Genomic DNA, 26,248 nt, shown 5'->3' on the forward strand with positions numbered 1-26,248 from the left:
TTCGTGTGCTGGAGGAAGAATCAAAGAAACGATTTCTGTTTAACAGAATCGATCGATTTCGTGTTGAGGTCTCAATTTTATGGACTTGAAATTGTAGTTTAACAGCATCGAGTGAACACCTTGTATGTTTGTTTAGCAACGTTCTGGCCTACTTCATCGATTAGGCATATACTGAAAGCTTTAGTTCTGATGAAACCTACATCTTCTGCTTGCTTATGTAAGATATAAGTAGTTTTGTACTAGCTAGAAAGAGCTTCAGCTAGTAATAGAGAGCAAGTGGCTAAGCAGTTCAAATGCATCTAGTACAAATGATTTCATTCGCTATTGCTTGTAAAAAAGCAATATTTCCATTGGAATTCATGTCAATTCTTCAAGTTTATTTGGACTTTCTTGTTGAATTATCCAACAAAATGACAGAATAGGGATTGTTTTCCTCCTTGGTCTTTCTTAAACTTTCTGATAAATGTTTATACAAAATAAGTTTCACTTAAAATTGAAAAACCTTGTTAGTTTGAATGTCTAACTGCACTTGCAAACTTATAACTAGATGTGGTTATGACCAAAAAAATAATAATAACTAGATGTGGAAATGTTGAAACAAAACATTATGCAGTAGTAGGTAATCGATTAACTTGTAAGAAATGCTATCTACTGATATACAAATATAACTAGTAAATGATTTCTGACATTATGGAAAGAATGGAGCATTTCCAATACTTACTCATGCACGGATTAGTATATGCACAATCGGAATAACACAGTTCAAAAACAAAATGAACCAAAAAAAAGTAAAAATATAATGATGAAAAATGTCCAGAACCATAAAGATTTATATAAGATATATTTACATTTGGTTTTTTTTGTATATTGATTCTGTAAGACAAAAGTTTCAACATTCAGTTAGGGATAATTATTTTTTCAGAAATTTCACTTTTGTATTCTCAGATTTTATCTCAAATTTCTCTGTGCCATTTGATAATCTACAGGAATACCAAAACAAATCACACAGAAAGAATCATATGAAGCGTATTTGGTGTTGTTATTGTCGATTCTCGGTCTTGACTGAATCTCAGCTATCTCTTTTTCTGGGTAAGTTAAAATCTTCTTCTTGAGAGACATTTTATATGTCGGCATTCAATTCAGTTTGAATTATTATATGAGTTTCGTAGGTTCTTTCAGTTATGTCCCCTTACCAGTTAGATCTTGACTTTGATATCGCAATAATGTGATTTTCTCTTCCTAGGATTTGAAAGGGAGTTGTTTTAAGTCCTTGACATATTTCTTTTGTTATTGCATTTGATATGAAGTTTAAAAATAATTGTAAAAGAGCAGTTTATTAAATGTCTTTCTTGAATACTTAAAGCTTCTTATTTCGTAGTGTCTGTTATATTTCATAGTATCTGTTATATATAGTCTCATTTTCATCAACAATATGTAGTCTCATGCTCACAGAAGGTATAGTCTCATGCTCACAGAAACACTACAGGTTAAAACGATTGAATTGAACTAAAAGTAAGATTCATGACAGTTTGAGTCTAGTTGGGTAAGATATGTTACATCTGTTTATCAAAAAGGTGTTTATATTATGTGGTAGTTTATAAATTCTTTTTATGAAACTATTTGTTTTCCTTGTTAATCAAAAGGTGTGTGAGAAGAAAAAATTGCTACAATAATTCTATTTTATTTATAAGTGATTTGATTTGTTCATCTTTCTTTGAAAATAGATATGATGGATAAAAGTTGGTTGAATATAAGGAATAGAGTCGACCAAAGGTATAGAGATGGAGTAGACAACTTTCTTAATTGGGCATTCAGTCAACCAACTGTGAACGCTATGATTCGGTATCCTTGTAAAGGGTGTATGAATACCGCGTTCAAGCTAAAGGTTGGTGTAAGAGGGGATTTATTGAGGAAGGGTTTCTGGGATTCTTATAAAATGTGGGACTTGCATGGAGAAGTATTAGTTAGAGTTGACACTTCTAATACTGCAGTTAGTGATGAAACGGAAGATGATAGCATTGAAGAGGATAATATTACTGAAATGATCCACGATGTTTGTGGATATACGAATGTGGAGGATAATAATAATAATTCACAGGACAATGAAGAGCCAAATGTACATGCAACAAAGTTCTACAAATTGTTAGAAGATGCTGAGATAGAACTTTATTCTGGTTGTAAAAAAGTCTCGAAGTTGTCTTTTGTTGTTAAACTACTTCACTTGAATTATCTTAACCATTGGAGCAACAAATTGATGGATGCATTATTGATCTTCTTTAAAGAATTTCTTCCCTAGGGGTCATTTGTGCCTAATTCTTTCTATGAAGCAAAGAAAGTTCTTTGTGACCTCGGCTTGGGGTACACCAAAATAGATGCATGTCGGAATGATTGTATTTTATATTGGCGTGCTTATGCCTATGTCCAAGCATGTCCTAAGTGTGGTACGTCTAGATGGAAGTCCGAAGAACACGGAGGCAAGAAAGTAGCTCATAAAATCTTGCGGCATTTCCAATCAAACCAAGGCTTCAAAGATTGTACATGGCAAGAGAAACAGCTAAAAAGATGAGGTGGCACAAGGAGGGAAATGTTGATGATGGTGTCTTGCGACATCCATCTGACTCAATAACATGGAAATCCTTTGATGCACGACATCCCACCTTTTCAGCTGAGTTAAGAAATATTCGATTAGGTTTGGCAAGTGACGGGTTCCAACCTTATGGGAACATGAGTTCTAATCATAGCATTTGGCCAGTCCTACTAGCTACGTATAACTTGCCACCATGGGATTGCATGAAAAATCCATATTTCATGATGACGCTTCTTATTCCAGGCCCCAAGTGTCCAGGCAATGATATCGATGTGTATTTACAACCAATGATTGAAGAGTTGAAAGAATTATGGGATGGGGTGGAGACTTATGATGCACTCTCAAAATCTAATTTTCTGATGCGTGTGGCTATCATGTGGACGATCAATGACTTTCCTGCATATGGACTTTCAGGATGGTCAACCAATGGCAAGCTTGCATACCCTTGTTGCCATAAAGATACACAATCGACTTCCTTGTATAGTAAGTTGTGTTATATGGGTCATCATTGCTTCCTTCCCATGGACCATCCATGATGGAGAAGTAGGACGTTATTTGATGGGAAAATTGAAATAGGAGTTGCACCTAACCCTTTAACAGGTGATGAAGCACTTGTGCAATTACAAGCTTTGGGTAATATGAGTTTTGGTAAAGGACAAAAGAGAAAGCGTGATGTTTATAGCAATGCTTACAATTGGAAGAAGAAAAGTATCTTTTTCCAATTGCCTTATTGGAAGAGTCTTATGTTACGACATAACCTTGATGTGATGCACATCGAAAGAAATGTGTCCGATAATATTATATCAACTATCATGAATATGGTTGGAAAGACAAAAGACACAATGAAAAGTAGATATGACTTGATGGATCTTGGAATCAGATAAAGGTTGCATCCTATTGAGGATGGGAATAATATATTGTTACCGGCAGCATGCTATGCATTGTCCGCGGAAGAGAAGCTGAAGGTATGCAGTTTCTTAGCTAATCTGAAGGTTCCTGATGCATTTTCCTCAAACATTTCAAGGTGTGTCAACGTACAGGAGAAAAATATACATGGATTGAAATGTCACGATCATCATGTATTGTTGCAAGACATTTTTCCAGTAGCTATACATGGTTTGCTACCCAAGGAAGTGTGTGATCCAATTATAGCCTTAGGAAAGGTTTTCAAGAATATATACTCTAAGTGCTTGACGATTGAAGATCTTGATATCCTAGAGGTAGAAATTCCGGTTATTTTGACCAAACTTCAACTTGTTTTCCCTCCGGTTTTCTTTGATGTCATGGTTCATTTGCCAATTCACTTTCCAAGTGAGGCAAAGCTTGGTGGACCAGCTCAATATCGTAATATGTATCCTATTGAGAGGTAATTTATTGTTTAATAATTTCGATGCTATAGTTTTAGATTGACACACATTATATTAATAAGTCATTTTATATAGGTATCTACGAACGCTTAAGTCATATGTTCGCAACAAAAATCGTCCAGAAGGTTCAATTACAGAACGTTATTTGACAGAGGAAAGCCTCACATTTTGATCACGATACTTGAAGAATATCTCAACAATGTTCAATAAACCAACTAGGAATGACGATGGATCCGTGTCAAATGATGAGATGTATATCTTTAAAAAAAGTGGGCAAACAAAAGGTGCCTCAGAAGGCATCAGTCTATCTCATGATGAGTTTAAACAAACATGTATGTATGTGCTTCAAAATTGTGAAGAGGTTTCACATTTCATGGAGTAAGTCTCTTATTAACTTCAAGATAGTTTCACATTGAGATAATTTGAATCTGATTTATCTTAGCTAACTTAAAATGTAGGGAATATACAAGAGAGATTGAAAGCCAAAGTTCAATGAGAGCTCATAAAAATGGGTTTCTTGATTGGTTTCGCGCACGTGTAGGTGTCTACTCAAATGATAATAGTGATATTAGTTTATTCATCCCATCATGTTATTGGTCATAACAATATTGTTCGTCTTTGTAGATATTTGTACTATCTGCACAAGGACGCGCAAATGATGAGCTCATAAGCTTAGCCGTCGGTCCTGCACCATTAGTACATCGATATTCAACATTTGTGGTGAATGGATTTAGATTCGATACAAAAGAGCTTGCATTGAGAAATAAAATGCAGAATAGTGATGTTCTTGTGAGAGGAGATGATTCAGACTTTAATAAGGAGTATTATGGTGTATTAGAGGATATTTATGAGTTATCTTATTTGGAAAACAGAAAAGTTTACTTATTCAATAGTCATTGGTGGGATGTGGCTCGCTTAGGAAGAGGATATAAGATTGACAAATATGGCTTCACAAGTGTGAATACTCGGTGTGCCTTGAATACAAATGAGCCATGTGTGTTGGCATCTCAGTCAGAACAAGTCTTTTACTTAGACGACATGGTCGATAATGATTGGCTTGTTGTTGTGAAGACAAATCCTCGTGACCTTTTCAAAATGCCTGATAATGATGATAATTGTCTAGATATTGAAGATGAAGAATTACTGAATGAAGAAGTTTATCATCAAGAGAAAGCTGAATTTAATACTTTGTGTACCAATGACGAAGAAAATATTGTTGAGGTGTCTCTACATAGGGATAATGTTGAACCACAAAGTATTAACTACGATCATGCAAGTACGCAAGCTCAAAACAATGTGCATAATGAGGAAGATGATTTCATTAATGACAATCATCTAGAAATATCAGAGAGTGAAGATAGCGAAGAAGAGTTATTTGATAATGATGATGATGGGGAGGACACCGATACATCCTCTTGAAGACTAAGAAGCAAAAGACGAATGATATAGATGTTACATCCTATTTTGAAAATTCTCTATATTTTTGTCCATGACTTTATACTACCCTATGTATTTGTTTGGAACTGTCAATGAACCAAAGATTAGTGATGATTGAATCTTTATATTTCTTTTTTGATTCTCTTCTGATGCTTGAAGCATTATGTCTATGTCTCATTTTGGAAAGTTCTCTATATGTTTTTTCTTATTAGACTTACAATGAAATTAGTTCGTGATGCTTGTAGCTTTATGTCTACATCTTATTTTGAAATTTTCTTTGTATTTTTGTCCTAATTAGACTGAATAAAATTAATTCATAATTTTTAAAGCTTTAATTTCATAACAGAATAAGTGGTTAAGTAAAATTAGTGAATTAATATTTTCTCTATTTTGATCAATCATTTTCTTTGTATGTTTTATTGCAGGAAATGAGAGTAATTGGAAGAGGAAAACGTGGGAGAGGCGGGACGAGGTGTGATCGTGAATATTTTCAAGGACGTGGCAATTTTGGAGCAACATCTCAGCCACACATACAGACCGGACGAGTATGTGATGCATCTGTAGAGATAGGAAAACCAAGTAACCCGAGTCAAGGACCTTTACAGACTAGACGAGTATCTTTAGAAACACAATCATCACGAAATGTAGCAGAAATTGTGCATTGCTCTCCAGAGACTGAAAATTATGCAAGTTAGTTTCTGTTTTTTGTTGTTTTGTGAAAATTATTTTTACTGATTGAATGGAGCTACTAATGAACAATAGTATCCTTTTACTTTGCAGTTTTTTCCAGCAATAAAAAAAGAGGAAGTGGAAAATACAAATCTAAAAGTTTAGAAGTAAAAACTAAGTGTGGTGGCAAAATCAAAACTATGATTCCAGATGACATTGATAGAGCAGTAGGTTCTGGGGCTAGAGATATTGTTAATTACTGTGGTTTGATCCTGAGGAGCACTATCTCGTTCCAAGATGGAAATTGGCAGAAAATAGTTCTGAAATACGGAGAAGTAATGTGGTTAAAGGTCAAGGTAATAAACTACTTTCAATATTGTATAAACTTTAAGTTGCAAGGCTTATTTATGTGGTTAGGATATTGAATATAATGTTACATTTATTATCAGGATAAATTTGAAGTTTGCAGCGGGTTGCGAGAGCATAGGTTTCAGGCCATTGTAATTAGCACTATGAAAAGGCTTTTTAGAGCATGGAAAGCTCGACTCAGCATTTTGTACTCTAAGTACAGTACTAATGAAGAAAGATTGTCTCATCGACCTGAAGATGTTGAGCTTGAGTTTCTAGAAATACCTAATACAATATTTTGGAAGTCCGAAATTTAAGGTATTAACTTAATACCTGAAGATTGTCTCTTTGAATGATGATTTATTAATCTGTTTACTTACAGGTTGTAAGTGAGAGGAACAAAAGAAATAGAGAAAAACAAATAACTAAGCATACTTGTGGTACAAAGTCTTTTGCAGAAGTAGAGGAATCTACGGTAAAAATATATTTAGTCCCTTACTATCACATATGCTTCTTTGTTATTTACATATTTATATATTCGCTTATATTTTTTTTTTCCGTAACTACATTGCAGAGAAATCCTATTACTGGAGAATTGGACACACCAGATAAAGTTTGGGAGATCCAACATACATGCAAGGATGATACATGCGAACTGGTGTGGTTGGATTCACAATCCCAACAAATTCATGTAATTATCTAAAAACACTTATAAAGTTCTCTGTTTCTGTAAATTTCATTTAATATGTTTTATTATGTTTTGATTTAAATGATTATGCATAAATGCAGGGTCAACTCCAGGAAGTTGTCGCTCAGCAACAATCTGAGGAGATCGAGCATCCCATGACTAGAGATGAGATTTTATCCTCCGTTGTTGGTGAGAGAACAGGCTATGTTCGTGGAAAAGGATACGGAAAGAAGCCTCCTAAAAAGAGTAACATTCAGCAGGCAAACATAGAGGCCAGTGTGTCTTCTGCTATTGATATTGTGCGTTAAGAGATGCAAGCCGAGATGGATAGGAAGTTGCAAGAAGAACGTGAACAAATGGCTGCTGAGTTGCGAAGAAATATGGAAATTGAGTTGGAAAGGAAGCTGGCAGAGGAGCGTCAACACACAAATGAGGAGCATCAACACGCAAATGCAGAAGCAGACAAAAGGATCTCTCTAGAAGTGGAGAAGAAGATGCAGGAACAATTTGCTAGTTTTTTTTTACCAGAATGCAACAACAACAACTACTTGCTCCGCTCCTTATTAACAAATAGAAACTGATTTATTTGGACGCTACAGAATAATTAGGCAATGAAACAGAAAACTAGCCGAAGAGGAGAAATAAGAAGAATGAGAAAATAGATATAAAGTATAGGAAGTAGGAAATAGAGATGTATGAGAATCCTGCTAGAGTATGTATAAAGCAAATGAGAGGTTACCTTATGACAAATACTTGACACTCTAAACACTGTTATCACCCAACAACCTAAGCTTCTCACTTGAAGGGTAAGAAAAAGCAAGAGATGGAAAAAAGGTGGTATTAGTTGCTTACCTTCAAATGAGAAGTGGGTTGAGGGGTATGCTTGAAAAGGAAAGAGAAGCTGCAATTTAACATAACATTCTCTTTTTTATTTATTATTTTTCTATGCATTGCAAATGGTTCTTGTTGGTTGGTCATTTTCTTAGATTTCTATTATCTTTCCCCTCCAAACTCTTGTTTTACTGTTTCATTGATGTAAACACTTCAATTTTGACTGTTGGTGAATCCATACTTTTTGTTGTTGGTATCTTTTCATTCTTATTTTTACTGCTGGTAAAAAGTTGCTGCTTGACCATGGTTTACTACTAACTGTTGGTGAATCCATACTTGTAATTGTCGGTCGAATAAACCCGTTTCTATTTGTAGGTTATTTTCTATTTTGAATTTACAGAGAATATTAATGAGAATTGAATGGCATTTTATTCACTGAAAAGCCTAAGCATTACATCTCCTATGCTGAAAATTCGTATGAGAATTAGAGTCACATATTATACTATTACGAATATATACATCATCTCCTTTCTCTAAAAGTCTTAGGTTACTCAACAACTCCATGCAGTTAATAAGCCACAATTTATATACATGATGATAGCTGAAAGTGATTCTTTGGTAGACTGTTGTCAATTTGTTATCATAATATTTTGAGAGAATATGGGCTCTTGGACTGTTATGGTTTTAAGATTTTACTTTTGGTTGCAAATTAATACTACCTCTTATTTACTGCTTTTATAACTTGGCTATAACAAATAAGTAGCATCTTTAGATAATTTACTGTATATATTATGGTTATATGAGAGTTATATTTCAGCTCTTCACATGTCCTGTATGAATTTTTCACGGCATTTGGCTTTTTTCTGGCTTGAATGTAGCGATATTGTAGCAATATGGGTGTTTCAACTAGGTTAACTATTGAAAATTTTCCAACATTGATCATCTAAGATTTAGCTAGACTTGGTACGATATGTTTTGATTCTAATGCTTGATTTTCTTTTCATTCAGTGGATACCAAGATGAAAGCATGTGCTGTCAACTTATCATATTAAAATTTAATCAATTGGAGTACTGTGTGTAGTAATGTGTACAATTAATATCGAGCAAACAGTTGAAAGTAGCCTTAGGATTTTGTATGCTATAGAAAATTTTGTTAAGTGTTTGCAAAAATGCCCTTCTTAGAGATGATTATGGTTCATCCAGGTGAGTTAATAGATTACTTAGTGGTTGTTTTTAAGTTTTAAGTACTTGACTACTTGTGTTGTTATTTACTTCTTTGAGGATTCTAGGCTATACTTTCTGGATTTTCCATTGGAGACTGATAGTTGTCTTGCTTTGAAATTATGTTGTTTAGACTGTAGATGGAGATTTAGGCTTCAATATATGTTTGAATTGTAATGTGTAGATGAGTTGAGTGCTTTCTACTTGTAAGCACATATATTAGTTGGTGTAAATTGGTATAGAAGAGTTTCTTTTTTATGTTTCAACAAGTTTGTGTAGAAAAGTTGAGTGCTTGCAATGTGTAGCTGAGTTGGCTAGCATTGTATAATGTTAGGTAAGATACTTATTCTGCTAAGAAATGCTAACCTTTAAACCATCTGGTGGCAGTGTTGAGTCATTTTTTGAATAAAGAGATATGAGATAACATTTCCAAAAATATGCTTTTTGCAGCATACATTTTAGAGCAGGAAAAATTGGTCTTGGTTTTGGACGTGTATCTAATTCCTTTTGCACTTTTCCTCATGTTCAGAATGTGCAGGGCTCTGATGCCCGGAGATGAAGAAAGCATGAGTGATGAGGCTATATGGGAGACCCTTTCCGTAAGTATAGAGCTCCTATTCTTTTTTATTGAATAAATAACCTACAGTTAGCAGTCATGTCGTTTCTTGTAGCTTATCTACTTGGAGGAATTTGATATTAATAGCCAGTGATACCTTTTAGATTGACTAGCTGAGTTTGGAGGAATTTGATGTTAATAGCCACTGATACATGTTTACAACCTTTTGCACATTGAGTATCTCGTGGGAGTTCTTGGCCCTAAATTTGTCCGTTTATGTACGTAACTATCTTTGTTATGTCTGTTGTGTCCAATTATAGACATTTTTCCAGTAGCTATCTTTGTTATGTCCGTTGCAGCTTCTGCAATACTGTTTTTGCGGTATTTATTTCTCTATTTCATGCAATTCTCATTTAACTGTCTCTATCAATCTTATATGTTTCTAGTTATCTGTAAATTGAAGAAGTTTCAATCATTATTTTGATGCATGATTTCTATGTATAGTTTCTTGAAAGGGCAAAGAATAGAAAGACAGGAAAGTTCAAAAGAAAGCTACTGTGATTGTTTCCTTCTTATATGACCTTTATATATAGCAAGAAGAGAGAAAATCTACTTTGTCAAATCGTATATATATATATATATATATATATACTACTGTTATAACTATAATTTCTCTGATTCTTCACTTTCAACATTCTGTTTGTCTAGCAGGGACAAAGCACTTAAACAGTGGTATCGTTCAAGGATGGTGTCGGGCAAGAAGCAGTTACAAGGCACTTAATATTTTGTCATTTTTGGGATATATATATGCGTACAATTACAATGCACAATGAAGTGTCGGGTAGTATATATGTAATTGACTTTTTAGTAATGATAATATTTATAATATTCGGCTTGAGAAATTCTTTTGGTGTTTGTCAAGCATTATTGGTTGCTTTAATATTGATAGTTAATTGATATGAATATCTCTATATGAAATTTTAGAGAATTAGGTTCTTATTGGCATGGAAATGTATATAATTTTGGTCATTATAATTGCTGAGAAAATAACTTTTAGTGGTGACATAGTTTTGTCAAAAAATTAGTAACTGTTGCGATATATAAGTTGCCACAGAATGTCAATTTCTTTTGCAGCGACTTTAGTCGCTACAAAAAATATTGTGCCTTTCATGGTTAAAACTTTTGTGGCCACTTTAGTCGCTACTAAATGACATTTATAGTGGCGACATAATCTTGCCACTGGACATAAATATTTTTTGTGGCAAGTTTAGTCGCTACTAAAGGACATTTATAGTGGCGACATAATCTTGCCACTGAACATAAATATTTTTTGTGGCAAGTTTAGTCGCTACTAAAGGACATTTATAGTGGCGACCCATCTAATATTTGTTCTTATGGAACAATTTTTTGTAGCATTTTTTCCAACCTTTTGTGGCAACTTTGTCGCCACAAAATATGTTCTTTTAGTGGCGACTACGAATATCGCCACAAATAACCTTCAGTTACGGTTTTCCTTGTGGCAATACAAAAGTCGCCGCTAATATGTAAGTTTGATTTGTCACGACCCATTTTCATAATAGGTCATGATGACGCCAACACCATTGCCGCGCAAGCCAACGCGGAAAATACTAAATAAGTTCTCACTTACTTTTACCAAAATAGTTGCAATAATTCCTTAAATTAAAGTAAAAACCAAAAATAAACAGTAAGGTACCAAAAATAATCATACAACCCCAAAATACTAGTCTACTAATGTGTGTGCCAAGACCTGGTGTCACAAGTTGTGGGCAACTAGTAGAGTATACAACAGAATCAATCTATCCTACTGTTCGAAATAGAATAGATAGCAAAAATAAATAAGAGAGACTCCTTCAAGCTGCTGAACAACATGGGAAGGGAAGCAGCTCACCGTAGAAGTCTCGAAATCTGCTCAAGGATGCGCACCAGACTGATAGCTAGAGACAACTACCTCAGATCCTGTACAATTAAGTACATGAGTGTAGTATGAGTACATAAATAATATATACCCAGTAAGTATCCCGTCTAATCTCGAAGAAATAGAGACGAGAGGTCGCCGTGATACTTACTAGGGTCAAATAATATGAGAAAGAGTTTATTCTAAGCATGGATAGCACAATTAATTAGCATTTTATGGCAAGGAATAACAGTTCTTTTTCTAGATAATATCATGGGTATCCCTTTACATATCAAGGCATATACGAAGTTCAATCCATAGGAAAATACTAAAGTAAAGCATGCGCAATAACACCGAGGGTCGTACGGCCCGATCTAATATAAAAGTAAATTGTGCATTGCCAAGGGTCGAATGACATGAACCATAGATGCATCTATTACCCCGCTTGCAAATCACACGCACATGCGGCCGAATATAAATAAACTCAACAACAAGCAGACAATGGTGTATAACTGAGGAGCAATTATTCACAGAAATATTCAATTTCTCTTTAAAAGGTCAAGGAAAATAAGATTCCTCTTACTAGTTTTATTTACCTTAATCAACATGATTTATATGAATCCGAATTAAACACCAAGTTACAAGAATATCACATAGAGCATGCTTATGGGTCCTAGACTATCCGGACTTAGCATAATAGTAGCTACGCACGGGCTCTCGTCACCTAGTGCATACATAGCCCCCGGATATAGCATCAATTTATTCAATTATTACACCTATGGGGACAATTCCCTCTTACAAGGTTAGAAAAGAGACTTACCTCGGTCCAAGTATACTTCCAAATGCCAAGAATGAGCTCAAACTCTCAATTTGGAGACGAACGACCCAAAACTAGTTAAATGAGGTAGGAACTAGTCAATATAAGCTCATAAGATCGTATTCTAGCTAGTTATGCAATTTTCCAACCCTCAACACAAGTTTCCTAAAATTCGACCTCAGGCCCACGTGCCCGGATTCCAAAATTTTTCGAAGGAAGTTGTTCTCTATAACCTAAGGATCAATAATATATGATTTCTAATTCATTTCATAACAAATTTTGTGGTTCAATCTATCTTATGTCAAAACCCTAGGTTTTGCTCTAATCCCTTGATTTTACCTAAATTCTGGTGTTTAATCTACCTAATACACAAGTATTAAACTAAGAATAAGTGGGATAAACTTACCCCAAGATGGAAGCTTTCTCTCAAAAGTTCCCAAATCGCCAACGGAAGAGTGAAAAGTGGCAAAAAGGGACTTAGAACGCATATTAAATGAAGCTCACTGCTTCAGCGATTTCCGTATCTGCGGCCAAGGGACCACATCTGTGGTCTCGCTTCAACGAGAAATCGGACGCACCTGCGGAGCCGGCCAAGCGGTGTTGCGACTGCTTCTCTGGTCTCGAAGTCGCTTCTGCGGTTCTGGCCTGGCCTACCCTGGGCCGCATTTATGATAAATGGACCGCTTCTGCGATCTCACACCTGCGGTCGACCAACCGCAGGTGCGGTTATGACAGAAGCAGATACTTCAGCACTTCTCAAAAATTCCAATTTCACTCGAGCCTCGTCTGATTATCGCTCGGGGCTCCCGGGCCCCGCCCGAACATACAGACAAGTCTGGAATCATGAAACAGACCTACTCGAATCTTCGGAACGCCCGAAACAACGCTACATCTAAGAATCACCCTCCTAAAACTAATTGAATCAAACTTATGAACTTCAAGTTCTTAACTTTCCTCTAACGAGCCGAAACGCCCTTAAACTACTCGGATTGGCACCAAATTTTGTGGGCAAGTCTTAAATGTTATTTCGGACCTGTACCGGGATCCGGAACCAATATACGGGCCTGATACCCATGTGATCAATCATTAGTTAGTTTCTTTAAATCCTTAGAATTTCAGTTTAACAATTTCTAATAAAAATTCATTACTCGGGCTAGAGACCTCAGAATTCGATTCCGGGCATACGCCCAGGTCCCATATTTTCCTACGGAACCTTCGGGACCATCAAATCACAAATCCGAGTCCATTTACTTAAAATGTTGACCAAATTCAAACTTAGCCTTTTAAGAAAATCCTTAGGAATCAAATAAGCATATTTCACTCCAAACTCTTCCAAATCCCGAACAACCATCCCCGCAAGTCGTAAATTAGTTAAAGCAAGCGTGGGAAGTTTTATTTAAGGGAACGAGGTTCTAAACGGAAAAATGATCGGTCGGGTCGTTACATTCTCTACCTCTTAAACAAACGTTCGTCCTCGAACGGACATAGAAAAGTACCTGAGCTGTTGAATAAATGTGGATATCTGCTCCGCATGTCCTCCTCGAACTCCTAGATCACCTCCTCGACTGGTTGGTCCCTCCACTGGACCCTCACCGTAGAAATTCTCTTGGACCTCAACTGCCGATCCTGCCTATCAATAATGGCAACTGGCTCCTCCTCATAACCAAAACTCTCATCCTGCTGAATAGTACTGAAGCCCAACATATGGGACAAGTCGGCATGACACTTTCGAAGCATCGATACATGAAAAAACGGATGAACTCCTGATAAGCTGAGGGGCAAAGCAAGCTCGTGAGCGACCTCCCCAACTCGTCTCAACACCTCAAAAGGGTCAATAAACCTAGGGCTCAACTTGCCCTTCTTCCCGAACCTCATAACGCCTTTCATTGGCGAGACTTTCAAGAGAACCTTCTCGCCAACCATGAATGATACATCGCGCACCTTCTGATCTGCGTAGCTCTTCTGTCTGGACTGAGCTGTGCGAAACCTTTCTTGAATAAACTTTACCTTGTCCAAGGCATCCTGTACCAAATTTGTACCTTATAACTTAGCCTCACCAGGCTCAAACCACCCGATAGGAGAACTAAAATGTCGACCATATAAAGCCTCGTATGGAGCCATCTCTATGCTGGACTGATCGCTGTTATTGTACGCAAACTCCGCCAAGGGCAAGAATTGATCCCACTGGCCTCCAAAGTCAATCACACATGCTCTGAGCATGTCCTCCAAATCTGAACTGTATGCTCCGACTGCCTGTCGGTCTGAGAATGGAATGCTGTGCTAAGCTCTACACGGGTCCCCAACTCACTCTGAATAGCTCTCCAGAAATGGGAAGTGAACTGAGGGCCTCTATCTGATATGATGGAAATAGGCACACCGTGCAACCGAACTATCTCTCGAATGTAAATCTGAGCATACCTCTCTGTTGTATAAGTAGTCGCCACTGGAATAAAGTGGGCCAACTTGGTCAACCTGTCAACAATGACCCATACTGAATCAAACTTCCGCAAAGTCCGCGGCAACCCAACTACAAAATCCATGGTAATGCGCTCCCACTTCCACTTTGGTATAGGCATCTGCTGGAGTAGGCGACCCGGCCTCTGGTGTTCATACTTGACCTGCTGGCAATTTAAACACCTAGCCACATACTCCATTATGTCTTTCTTCATCCCCCTTCACCAATAATGCTGCCTCAAGTCGCGATACATCTTCGTAGCTCCCGGGTTAATGGAATACTACGAACTGTGTGCCTTCTCTAAAATCCTCTCCCTCAAACCATCAACATTAGGAACACATAGACGACCCTGGAGTCGCAAAACACCATCCTCGCCAATAGAAACCTTCTTGGCACCTCCCTGAAGCACCGTATCTCTAAGGACCGCCAAATGTGGATCATCGAACTACCGGGCCTTTATCTGCCCCGATAATGAAGACTGAGCAACCACACACGCAAGAACTCGGGTGGGCTCTAAAATGTCCAGTCTCACAAGTCTGTTAGCCAAGGACTAAATGTCCAAAGCTAGTGGCCTCTCCTCTTTTGGAATGAATGCCAAGCTACCCATACTCTCTGTCTTTCTGCTTAAGGCATCCGTGACCATATTTGCCTTGCCCGAATGATAAAGAATGGTGATGTCGTAATCCTTCAGTAACTCAAGCCACATACGCTTCCTCAAATTAAGATCCCTCTACTTGAACAAGTGCTGTAAGCTGCGATGATCAGCATAAACCTCACATGAGATACCATATAGATAATGCCTCTATATCTTAAGAGCATGAACAATCACAACCAACTCTAGATCATGCACAAGATAATTTTTCTCATGAATCTTCAGCTGATGCGAAGCGTATGCGATAACTTGCCCCTACTACATCAATACACAATCTAAGCCAATGTGTGAGGCATCACAATATACCGTATACATCCCCGAACCGAAAGGAAACACAAGAACTGGTGCTGTGGTCAAAGATGTCTTAAGCTTCTGAAAGTTCTCCTCACAATAGTCGGACCAATGCAAAGGACCACCCTTCTGGGTTAATCTAGTCAGGGGTGATAAAATAGATGAAAAGACTTGCACGAATCGTCTGTAATAACCTGCTAGCCCCAGGAAACTCCTGATCTCGGTCACTAAGGTAGGACGTGGCCAACTCTAAACTGCCTCAATCTTCTTGGGATCCACCTTAATACCCTCTCCTAACACAACATGCCCCAAGAATGCCACTGACTCCAGCCAAAACTCGCACTTGGAGAACTTAGCACATAGCTTCTATTCTCGCAAGTTTTGAAGCACTACTCTCAAATGCTACTCGTGTTCCCCTAGGCTACGGGAGTATACATGTCATCAATGAAGAAGATGACAAATGAATCAATATAAGGCCTGAATACTCTGTTCATCAAGTCCATGAATGCTGCTGGGGCATTAGTCAAGCCAAAGGACATCACCAAAAACTCATAATGGCCATATCTAGTCCGGAATGTAGTCTTCGGAACATCTGAGTCCCAAATCTTCAACTTATGGTACCTAGACCTCAAGTCGATCTTAGAGAACACCCTAGTACCCTGTAACTAGTCGAACAAATCATTGATACGAGGCAATGGATACTTGTTCTTGATGGTGACTTTGTTCAACTAGCTGTAATCAATGCACATCCGCATAGTCCCATCCTTCTTCTTCACAAATAATACTGGTGCACCTCAAGGTGATACACTGGGTCTAACAAACCCCTTTGCTAACAACTCCTCAAGCTGCTCCTTTAACTCTTTCAACTCTTTAGGATCCATACGGTACGGTGGAATAGATATAGGCTGGGTGCCTGGAGCCAAATCAATACAGAAATCAATATCATGATCCGGTGGCATGCCAGGAAGATTAGAAGGAAACACATCGGTGAACTCTCGAACTACTAGAACTGAATTAATCATTGAAGACTCTGCGGTGGTTTCCCGAACATAAGCTAGATAAGCTAAACACCCCTTCTAGACCATATGCCGAGCCTTCAGGAAAGAAATAACCCGACTAGGTGTATCAACTGTGGAACCCTTCCACTCCAACCTTTGTAACCCTGGCATCGCTAGTGAAATAGTCTTGGCATGGCAATCTAGGACGGTGTGATATGGAGATAAGCAATCCATGCCTAGGATGACCTCAAAGTCGATCATGTCAAGCAACAGGAGATCTGATCTAGTCTCGAAAGCACAGAATGTGACTAAATAGGACCGGTAGATCCGATCCACAACCACAGAATCACCCACAAGAGTAGACACATGAACATGAGTGCCTAAAGGCTCAAGAGAAATAACCAAGAAATGAGCAAACAGAGATAATACATATGAGTAAGTAGACCCTAGATCAAATAATACCGAAGCATCTCCACCACCGACGGAAATAATACCTGTGATGGCGGCATTTGAAGCCAATGCATCTAGCCTGGTTGGAAGGGTGTAGAATTTGGATGGAGCGCCGGTTGGCTGGACTCCACCTGACTGAGCAGTAGATGGGTGACCTCTCCCTGCCTGGCCTCCACCTCTAGGACGTCCCTTACCAGTCTGCCCTCCACCTCTAGGTGGTGGGGCAGCTGGTGCTAAAATCATAGGCTACTGACCCTGCTGCACTGCCTTGCCCCGAAGTCTGGGGCAGGTCCTCTTCATGTGACCCGGATCTCCACACTCGTAGCATACTCTCGGTACCATAGCTTGCTGCCCTGATGTTTGAGCCTGCTGACCCGAATACCCAATGGAAGAACCCTGGATGGCTAGCGGGTGATATGAACTCTCTGGCGGGCATTGAAGTGGGCACTGGAAGAATCCTGATGACCAGAATACCCGCCGGAGGAGCTCTGAATAGCTAGTGGGTGGTAAGAACTCTTCGGCATCGCACTGAAATAAGGTATCACAGGAGCACCTCGGGGAGGGGGTGGTGGTGCTGAATACGGGGGTCTGCTGGGCTGACCCCTCCCGAAGTGACCTTTACCCCTAGCAGGGGCACCTCTGAACTCTCCCGAAAACCGGGCCCTCTTGTCTTGCTCAATCTGCTCTCTACCCATCTGGCGACACCCTTCAATCCTGCGAGCAATCTCTACTACTAGCTGATACTCAGTATCCATCTCCACTCTCGGACCATGCTAGCTCGAATACCGGGGTGTAACCCCGCAACAAATCTCTGCACTCTCTCTACATCTGTAGGAAGTATCATGAGTGCATGGCGAGACAACTCAAAGAACCTCACCTTATAATCGGTCATAGAAATCTAACCATGCTCAAGATGCTCAAACTGATACCGTAGCTCTTCCCTCTCCGAGGGTGGAATATACAGATCCAAGAATAACTGGGTGAACTGACCCCAGGTGAGGGGAGGAGAACCTGCTGGCCTGCCAAGAACATAGGACTGCCACCATCTACGGGCCCTACCCTCCAACTGAAAAGTAGTGAAGTCAGCTCTATGCGACTCCAATATCCTCATGTTATGCAGTCTGTCCCTGCACCTATCAATAAAATCCTGGGCATCCTCATGACGCTTACCCCCGAAGATAGGAGGGTGAAGTCTAGTCCATTTATCCAATAACTTCTGCGGGTCACCGACCACAGCTGGTTTGGGCTGATGCGCCACTGCAGCAACTGGCTGGGCCCCATATGCGGGTAGTGCACCCGGAGTCTGATACACTGTAGCTGCATGTCCAAGAGCCTGAGCAGTAGGGGTCTGTGCTCCCCCTCCTACCTGTGATGTAGTTGGATCCGCTGGAAATAAACCAGCCTAAGTCATAGAATCCATGAACCGCAGCATACGGCCCATGACCTCCTGGAAGCCCAGTGTTGTCATAAAGTCTGCCGGGGTAGGCTCAGCTGCGGGCACCTCGCCCTGCTCCTCGATGATAGGATCTCCCGCAGGATCTGCTGGTGGTACTATTGGGATAACTCTGGGACGCCCTTGTCCCCTACCTCGGGCTGGTACCCTCCCCCGGCTTCTGCCTCGGCCTCTAGCAACGGGGGGAGAAGCTCCTCCCGAGTCTGGAACATCAGACGGCGTGTCCTCACCATCTGTGAGAGAATAGAAGAGAGAAATTTAGTATACCAACCACTGCACGATGGGAAATGAATAAAGAGTAGTTTTTCTAACACCCTATAGCCTCTCAAAGATAAATACAGACGTCTCTGTACCGATCCATAAGACTCTATTAGGTTTGCCCATGACTTGTGAGACCTACGTGAACCTAGGTCTCTAATACCATGTTGTCACGACCCATTTCCATAATAGGTCATGATGGCGCCCAACACATATTGCCGGATAAGCCAACACGGAAAATACTAAATAAGTTCTCGCTTACTTTAACCAAAATAGTTGCAATAATTCCTTAAGTTAAAGTAAAAACTAGAAATGAACAGTAAGGTGTCAAAAATAATCATACAACCCCAAAATAATAGTCTACTAATGTGTGTGCCAAAATCTGATGTCACAAGTTGTGGGCAACTAGTAGAATATATAAAAGAATCAATCTATCCTACTATCCGAAATAGAATAGATAGCAAAAATAAAAAAGAGAGACTCCTTCAAGCTGCTGAACGACATGGGAAGGGAAGCAGCTCACCATAGAAGTCTCGAAATCTGCTTAGGGATGCACACCAGACTGATAGCCAGAGATATCTACCTCAGATCCTGTACAATTAAGTACATGAGTGTAGTATGAGTACATAAACAATATGTACCCAGTAAGTATCCCGTCTAATCTCGAAGAAGTAGAGACGAGAGGTCGACGTGATACTTACTAGGGTCAAATAATATGAGAAAGAGTTTATTCTAAGCATGGATAGCACAATTAATTAGCATTTTATGTCAAGGAATAACAGTTCTTTTTCTAGATAATATCATGGGTATCCCTTTACATTTCAAGGCATATACGAAGTTCAATCCATAGGAAAATACTAAGTAAAGCATGCGCAAGTAACACAGGGTTCGTACGGCCCGATCCAACATAAAAGTAAATTGTGCACTGCCGAGAGTCGAATGACACAAACCAAAGATGCATCTATTACTCCGCTCGCGAATCACATGTGCGACGCGGACAAATATAAATAAACTCAACAACAAGCAGACAATAGTGTATATCCGAGGAGCAGTTATTCACAGAAATATTCAATTTCTCTTTAAAAGGTCAAGAAAAATAAGATTCCTCTTACTAGTTTCATTTACCTTAATCAACATGATTTATATGAATCCGAATTAAACACCAAGTTACAAGAATATCACATAGAGCATGCTTATGGGTCCTAGACTACCCAGACTTAGCATAATAGTAGCTACGCACGGACTCTCGTCACCTAGTGCGTACGTAGCCCCCGCATGTAGTAGCAATTTATTCAATTATTACACCTATGGGGACAATTCCCTCTTACAAGGTTAGAAAGGTTACTTACCTCGCTCCAAATATACTTCCAAATTCCAAGAACGACCCCAAACTCTCAATTTGGAGCCGAATGATCCGAAACTAGTTAAATGAGGTAGGAACTAGTCAATATAAGCTCACAAGATAGTATTCTAGCTATTTACGCAATTTTCAACCCTCAACACAAGTTTCCTAAAATCCGACCCGGGCCCACATGCCCGGATTCCGAAATTTTTCGAAGGAAGTTGTTCTCTATAACCTAAGGATTAATAGTACATGATTTCTAATTCATTTCATAACAAATTTCGTGGTTAAATTTATCTTTTGTCAAAATCCTAGGTTTTGCTCTAACCCCTTGATTTTACCTAAATTCTAGTGTTTAATCTACCTAATACACAAGTATTAAACTAAGAATAGGCGGGATAAACTTACCTCAAGATGCTAAGTGGAAGTCTTCTCTCAAAAGATCCCAAAATTGCCAATGGAAGAGTGAAAAGTGGCAAAAAAAAAAGACTTAGAACCCGTATTAGATGAAGCTCACTGCTTTAGCGATTTCCGTATCTGCGGCCAGGGGACCGCATCTATGGTCTTGCTTCTACGAGAAATCGAACGCACCTGCGGAGCCGGCCAAGCGATGCTGCGACTGCTTCTGCGGTCTCGAAGCCGCTTCTGTGGTTTTGGCCTGGCTTACCCTGGGCCGCATCTACAATAGATGGACCGCTTCTACAATCTCACACCTGCGGTCGACTAACCGCAGGTGCGGTTATGACAGAAGCAGATGCTTCAGCACTTCTCAAAAATTCCAACTTCTCTCGAGCCTCGTCCGATTGATGCTCGGGGCTCCCGATCCCCACCCGAATATATCGACAAGTATAGAATTATGAAATGGACCTACTCGAACCTTCAGAATTCCCGAAACAACGCTACATCTAAGAATCACCCCCTTAAAACCATATGAATCATATTTATGAACTTCTAGCTCTTAATTTTCCTCTAACGAGCCGAAACGCCCTTAAACTACTCGGATTGGCACCAAATTTTGCGGGCATGTCTTAAATGTTATTTCGGACCTATACCGGGCTCCAGAACTAACATACGGGCCTGATACCCATGTGATCAATCATTAGTTAGTTTCTTTAAATCCTTAGAATTTCAGTTTAACAATTTCTAATAAAAATGTATTACTCGGGCTAGGGACCTCGGAATTCGATTCCGGGCATATGCCTAAGTCCCACATTTTCCTACGGACCCTCCGAGACCATCAAATCACGAATCCGGATCCGTTTGCTTAAAATGTTGACCAAAGTCAAACTTAGCCTTTTAAGAAAATCCTTAAGAACCAAATGAGCATATTTCATTCCAAACTCTTCCAAATCCCGAACCAACCATCCCCGCAAGTCATAAATTAGTTAAAGAATGAACGGGAAGTTTTATTTAAGGGAACGAGATTCTAAAAGGCAAAAAAATCGATCGAGTCGTTACATGATTTTTCATGAATAAATCAAACTTCTTGTACCACTACATTGCCGCCAGCTTCAATCCATGAAGACTTTTATTCAATATGCGTACCATGTGTTTCCTTTTAGCTACTTCAAATCCTTCTGGCTGCTCCATATAGGTCTCTTCTTACAAATCACCATAAGAAATATAATATTTACGTCACTAATAGAACTATTTTTCGACTGTCAAAACAGTCAGAATGCGGTCAGAAAATGCTGATTTTCGACTACATTTAGACCGAAATAATATGGTGGCAAAATAAATGGTCTGAATAGCTTGGGACTGATTCCGTCTGTAATTTGCGACTATGGCAGTCGAAAAGTCAAAAACAAAAATGACTAATTAAAGACTAAAAGCTAGTAGTGAGACTTCTATTCTGCCGCCATATCTGCAAGTGCTTGGTAAGACAACAACCAAGTGAACTGGCCAGACAAAGTGTTCGGATCATTGTGCAATGTCTTAATCAAATGCACATGATCAGTTGTGAACTGTGCGACTAACGCGGTCGCATACAATATAAATTAAATTTTTATTTTTATATAAGCTTTCCCACTACTCCGGTCGCAACTATTGTAAATAATTATAATTTAATTATAATTTTCACCAGAGTGGTTGCAAATGTTACTATGTATTTCTATTTATTTTAGTCTTCCCACTACTGTCATGACAAATTTAATCCATTATTATTTATTTATTTATTTAAATTTCTCACTGCTACAGTCACAAATCAATTTTAATATTATTTATTTATTACTTTTCCTACAATAGCGGTCACAAATTTATTTTAATATTATTTATTTGTTTACTTTTCCCACTACAGCGGTCGCAAATATTCTGGGAAATATTTGAGCATTTGGCGACTATTGTGGTCGGAAAACAGTCGAAAAACTGGAAAGGTTTTGCCAAATATCAGTTGTTTTAAAGTCACATCACCTGCCAATTAAAAAAATATAGCAACCAACAAATCAATCCACCATTCCAACCAATTAATCCACCATTTCAACTAATTAAACCCACAAAATGCAAACAATTAAAGAAAACATAAACTCACTAAAACATTTAAACACATGTTACAACATTTTTTGATTCCCCAAGTACACGCAAGTATACGCCGTCAAGTAATAAGGTGACTCGAAGGTCAGATGTCGAACCCACAGAGACTTAGATTAATTGTTACTTAAGCTAACTAAAATCAATTAACTGTCCAAGATAATCAAAAATATTATTTTTCTACTAAACTATTTTTGCAAGTAATTAGCTAATTTATCAAGGATGCAAACGTGTGTTTTTGGATTGTATTCAGAGGAGATGAAGATTCCAGGGTTATGGTCTGTTTATCAATCCTATTGAATTCAATAATCACACTTGTTAATCCAGATTATCAGTGGTTAGTAATTGACAGGATCATTTATATGAATAGTATGTTCCCATAATACTACTCACATATACATAATATATCAATCCTATATTCCTATGGTATTGATTCTATCACGAAAAAATATAATACGGTATTCAACTAAACAAGACTGTTAGGTATATTCCTAACCTAACCGCGAAATCGTTCCCCGAGCCACAGGTTCAGAAACAAGTTCTCTTTAATTCTCCTCTAATCTAAACCCGATTTTTCCAAGTATAGCATAGATAGTGGGAGAATTGGTAGCTACAACAATTCACAAGTTAAAACTAGAATTAAAGAAATAACCACAAGATGATAATCCAAATTAACGAAGATGTAATTAATAAATATTAATAATCATGTCAACCACAACCCTAGTTAGCCACTCATGTTTGTAGTAATAAATTTTCAAGTATTTTGCACAAACAAATTACAAAGAAAAAATGAAGGAATAAAGAACTCATTAATTTTCTTCTCCAAAAGTTATTCCACGTGATATTCTTGCCTCCAAATAATGTCCACAAAGTCTTCTCTCCTTCCAAAGTAGTGTCTCTCCCTCAAAAGCACGTTTTTTGATGTATTTATAGCGACTAGGGATTGTATGGGGAGAATTGGTCTTCTTCTACTTCGAGTTGGAAAAGCTGATTTTTTCTGCTCCTGTCTGGCGAAGTGAACCTCGTTTCACTGTCGGGGACTTTTCTGGTTTATTCTACTCCGGTCTCGGTCTGGCGAAGTGAACCTCGCTTCGCTGTCCGGGACCTGGGCACCAAACTAATACTTACTCCAAATTCTTCCATTTGTACTTTACTTTGCATGTTAGGCTAGAAACCCATATTTTAGTCATAGTTTGCACTCTAATCACTGCAATTTTACTTGTGGTTAAACTTAATTAATGGTGATTTGCACTTATTACGTGTTCTATACCTTTCATGAAATGATTCCGATATATTAAGGTAATTTGGAGCTAATTCAAATAAGTTGGAGCTTCGAAGTCTGAGCAAAATCCCAAGAAATTAAGTCGAGACCACATTCAGGGGTCGAGGACCAAGTCTAGAAAAATGCACTACCGAGCGCGAGGTGCTAGTGCAAAATTCCTGCAGAGTGAAAAAATAGGCCTCTGAACTTTTCCACTAATGTGGCGCATGGTGCGCTGCCCAGTGCGTCCCGATAGTGTATTTTCTCGCCCAGTTTTTTCCACTTCCACTTGGAAATGATAGTTTCATCTGGGCCCGTTCCTACATAGTATAAATACATTAAAAATACGAATTTTAGAGTACTTTTGACCTTGGAAGCTTTGGGAGAGCATTGGAGGTTACAAGGCACAGAAAATCATCATTTTTCCATCAATCAATACGAGAGTTTGGATTGTAACGTTAGATTGATGCTTTCTTACTCTTTAATTATATTTGTGATGACTTCCTCCATGATTATGGAGTAGTTTCCCTTAAGATTTGAAGGATATAGTATTTTGTTAAATATTTGTGGATTTTAACTCTAGTTTTTGCTTGAATTCATTTATGGAGTTTTGAATTGTTGCAACTTTTTTCACCGGTTTATTTAATCAAAAGAGGAATATTTTGGTGAGTATATTTGCATTATTTTGTTTGATTTAACTAAGCTATTCTCTTAAATAATCGAAAGAGCTTGTTGAATTGTTGATTAAATCAAGTTACGAGAATATTCGAGAGATGTTTTCCTGAAGACTAGTCCATTAACGCATGCTTGAATATTTTCACCGTGCTTACATTAGTTCACCTCGTAGAGTTAAGATTTAATCGAGAGAGGAGTCTTGACTACACATTTGAACTAATCATCGAGTAAATTCGTGAGAAATATTAGAAAATTAGAGTGAATTAAACTAGTGTTAGATCCCAAATAGCTATCTTGCACCTATCCTGTCATGATCTGTATTCCTCACATTGATAAGAAACAAACTCTGCTAATCTCTAGTTCTTTGCAGTCAATTGTCAATTGCTTTACTTTAGTAATTAATCGTAGTTCATAATCAATCCAAATCAAGCTTTGATCATCCTGAATATCAGTTAAACTAGAAATTACTAAAGCATTGTTTAAATCCAATCCTTGTGGAGACAATAAATTAATTATACTATCTTTGGCTAGCAAGCATCAATTTTGTGTTGTGGTTTGCGCTCGTCAAATTTTGGCGACGTTGTCAGGGATTCGCAATCAATAGTGTTCAAAATAATTTTTGGTGCTAATTCAGGAAACAATTTTTTATTCCTCACGATTTTCTCTTAAATGTGTAGGGAACAAGTAAAGCTCATTGGTGTATGACTCGATCTTCTTCAAAAGAAGTAATACCCTACAAACCGGAGTTGGAAAAACACCTGCAAAAACTGAAAAAAGAGAAAGAACCCACCAGGAAATTCTTGGGGCAATTTTTAACCCAAGAGAACATGGCTAAGAACGGTGATGAGATAGTTGATTTGGTTGCACGAGAAGCAGCCCAATAAGAAGCAGTTGCACAGGGAACTGCTGAAGTAGTTCTTAGAGCTGATGAAACAGTTGACGGGAATAGAGGACGAAGATTCAATCTAAACCTACCTTTGGTTGAAGACAAATTTGAAAATAATATGCTCGATCTTGGACGATCACTAGGAGACTATGCCAGGTCAGTCTACAACCAATGAGTATCTTGGGTTCGACCCCCTCCAATCGCAAATAATAATTTTGAGATCAAGTAAAGGCTAATTTAGACTATTCAAAACAATTTATCTTCCGTGGCAAACCCAATGAAGATCCAAATACTCATTTGATGGATTTTGATGAGATTATGAATACCTTTCAGCACAACAGAGTATCGAAAATTGCTATCTACTTAAGAACATTTCCTTTTTCACTAAGGGAAGACGCTAAGCACTGGTTACAGAGTTTGTTAATTGGGTCAATTCAAACTTGGGAAGACATGACAATGAAGTTCCTTGAAAAATATTTTTCAGTTGCCAAAATAGGGAAAATTCGAAGAGAGATCCATAACTTCGAGCAGAAAGAGACAGAAACACTATTTGAAGCATGGGAAA

The 26,248-nt window shown here is 38.3% G+C and overlaps 2 protein-coding genes and 1 long non-coding RNA gene across 3 annotated transcripts; 2 read left to right on the forward strand and 1 right to left on the reverse strand.

Annotated features, from left to right (window-relative positions):
* The first annotated feature begins 2,538 nt into the window (after positions 1–2,538).
* LOC104212975 (uncharacterized) lies at positions 2,539–5,373 on the forward strand. The gene is made up of 5 exons (XM_009762348.1): positions 2,539–3,070; positions 3,164–3,295; positions 3,518–3,953; positions 4,413–4,491; positions 4,579–5,373. The coding sequence occupies exons 1-5, from the start codon at positions 2,539–2,541 to the stop codon at positions 5,371–5,373; spliced, it is 1,974 nt and encodes a 657-aa protein (XP_009760650.1).
* Positions 5,374–6,516: 1,143 nt separating this feature from the next.
* On the forward strand, positions 6,517–7,055 carry LOC104212972 (uncharacterized). The gene is made up of 3 exons (XR_707488.2): positions 6,517–6,726; positions 6,791–6,883; positions 6,983–7,055. It is a non-coding gene; the product is annotated as an uncharacterized lncRNA (long non-coding RNA).
* A 6,929-nt stretch (positions 7,056–13,984) lies between these two features.
* Positions 13,985–17,525, reverse strand: LOC138887841 (uncharacterized). The gene is made up of 3 exons (XM_070169632.1): positions 16,947–17,525; positions 14,855–14,908; positions 13,985–14,458 (listed from the first exon to the last, which is right to left on the reverse strand). Exons 1-3 carry the CDS (start codon positions 17,523–17,525, stop codon positions 13,985–13,987), a joined length of 1,107 nt encoding a protein of 368 aa, XP_070025733.1.
* Positions 17,526–26,248: the final 8,723 nt, after the last annotated feature.

The sequence above is a fragment of the Nicotiana sylvestris genome, chromosome 3 (genome assembly GCF_000393655.2).
Source record: "Nicotiana sylvestris chromosome 3, ASM39365v2, whole genome shotgun sequence".
Classification (NCBI taxonomy): Eukaryota; Viridiplantae; Streptophyta; class Magnoliopsida; order Solanales; family Solanaceae; genus Nicotiana; species Nicotiana sylvestris.

What these genes read in the sequence shown, in the direction of transcription:
- LOC104212975 (XM_009762348.1), top strand. Translation starts at nt 2,539, where the DNA reads ATGGCAAGAGAAACAGCTAAAAAGATGAGGTGGCACAAGGAGGGAAAT. An exon ending in ACAATCGACTTCCTTGTATA is followed by an intron (nt 3,071 to 3,163) that starts GTAAGTTGTGTT and finishes AAATTGAAATAG; the next exon opens with GAGTTGCACCTAACCCTTTA. An exon ending in AATATGTATCCTATTGAGAG is followed by an intron (nt 3,954 to 4,412) that starts GTAATTTATTGT and finishes CTTAAAATGTAG; the next exon opens with GGAATATACAAGAGAGATTG.
- LOC138887841 (XM_070169632.1), bottom strand. Translation starts at nt 17,525, where the DNA reads ATGATTTTAGCACCAGCTGCCCCACCACCTAGAGGTGGAGGGCAGACT. An exon ending in CAGTTGATACACCTAGTCGG is followed by an intron (nt 14,909 to 16,946) that starts GTTATTTCTTTC and finishes CATTGTTGACAG; the next exon opens with GTTGACCAAGTTGGCCCACT. An exon ending in ACTACTTATACAACAGAGAG is followed by an intron (nt 14,459 to 14,854) that starts GTATGCTCAGAT and finishes AATTTGGTACAG; the next exon opens with GATGCCTTGGACAAGGTAAA.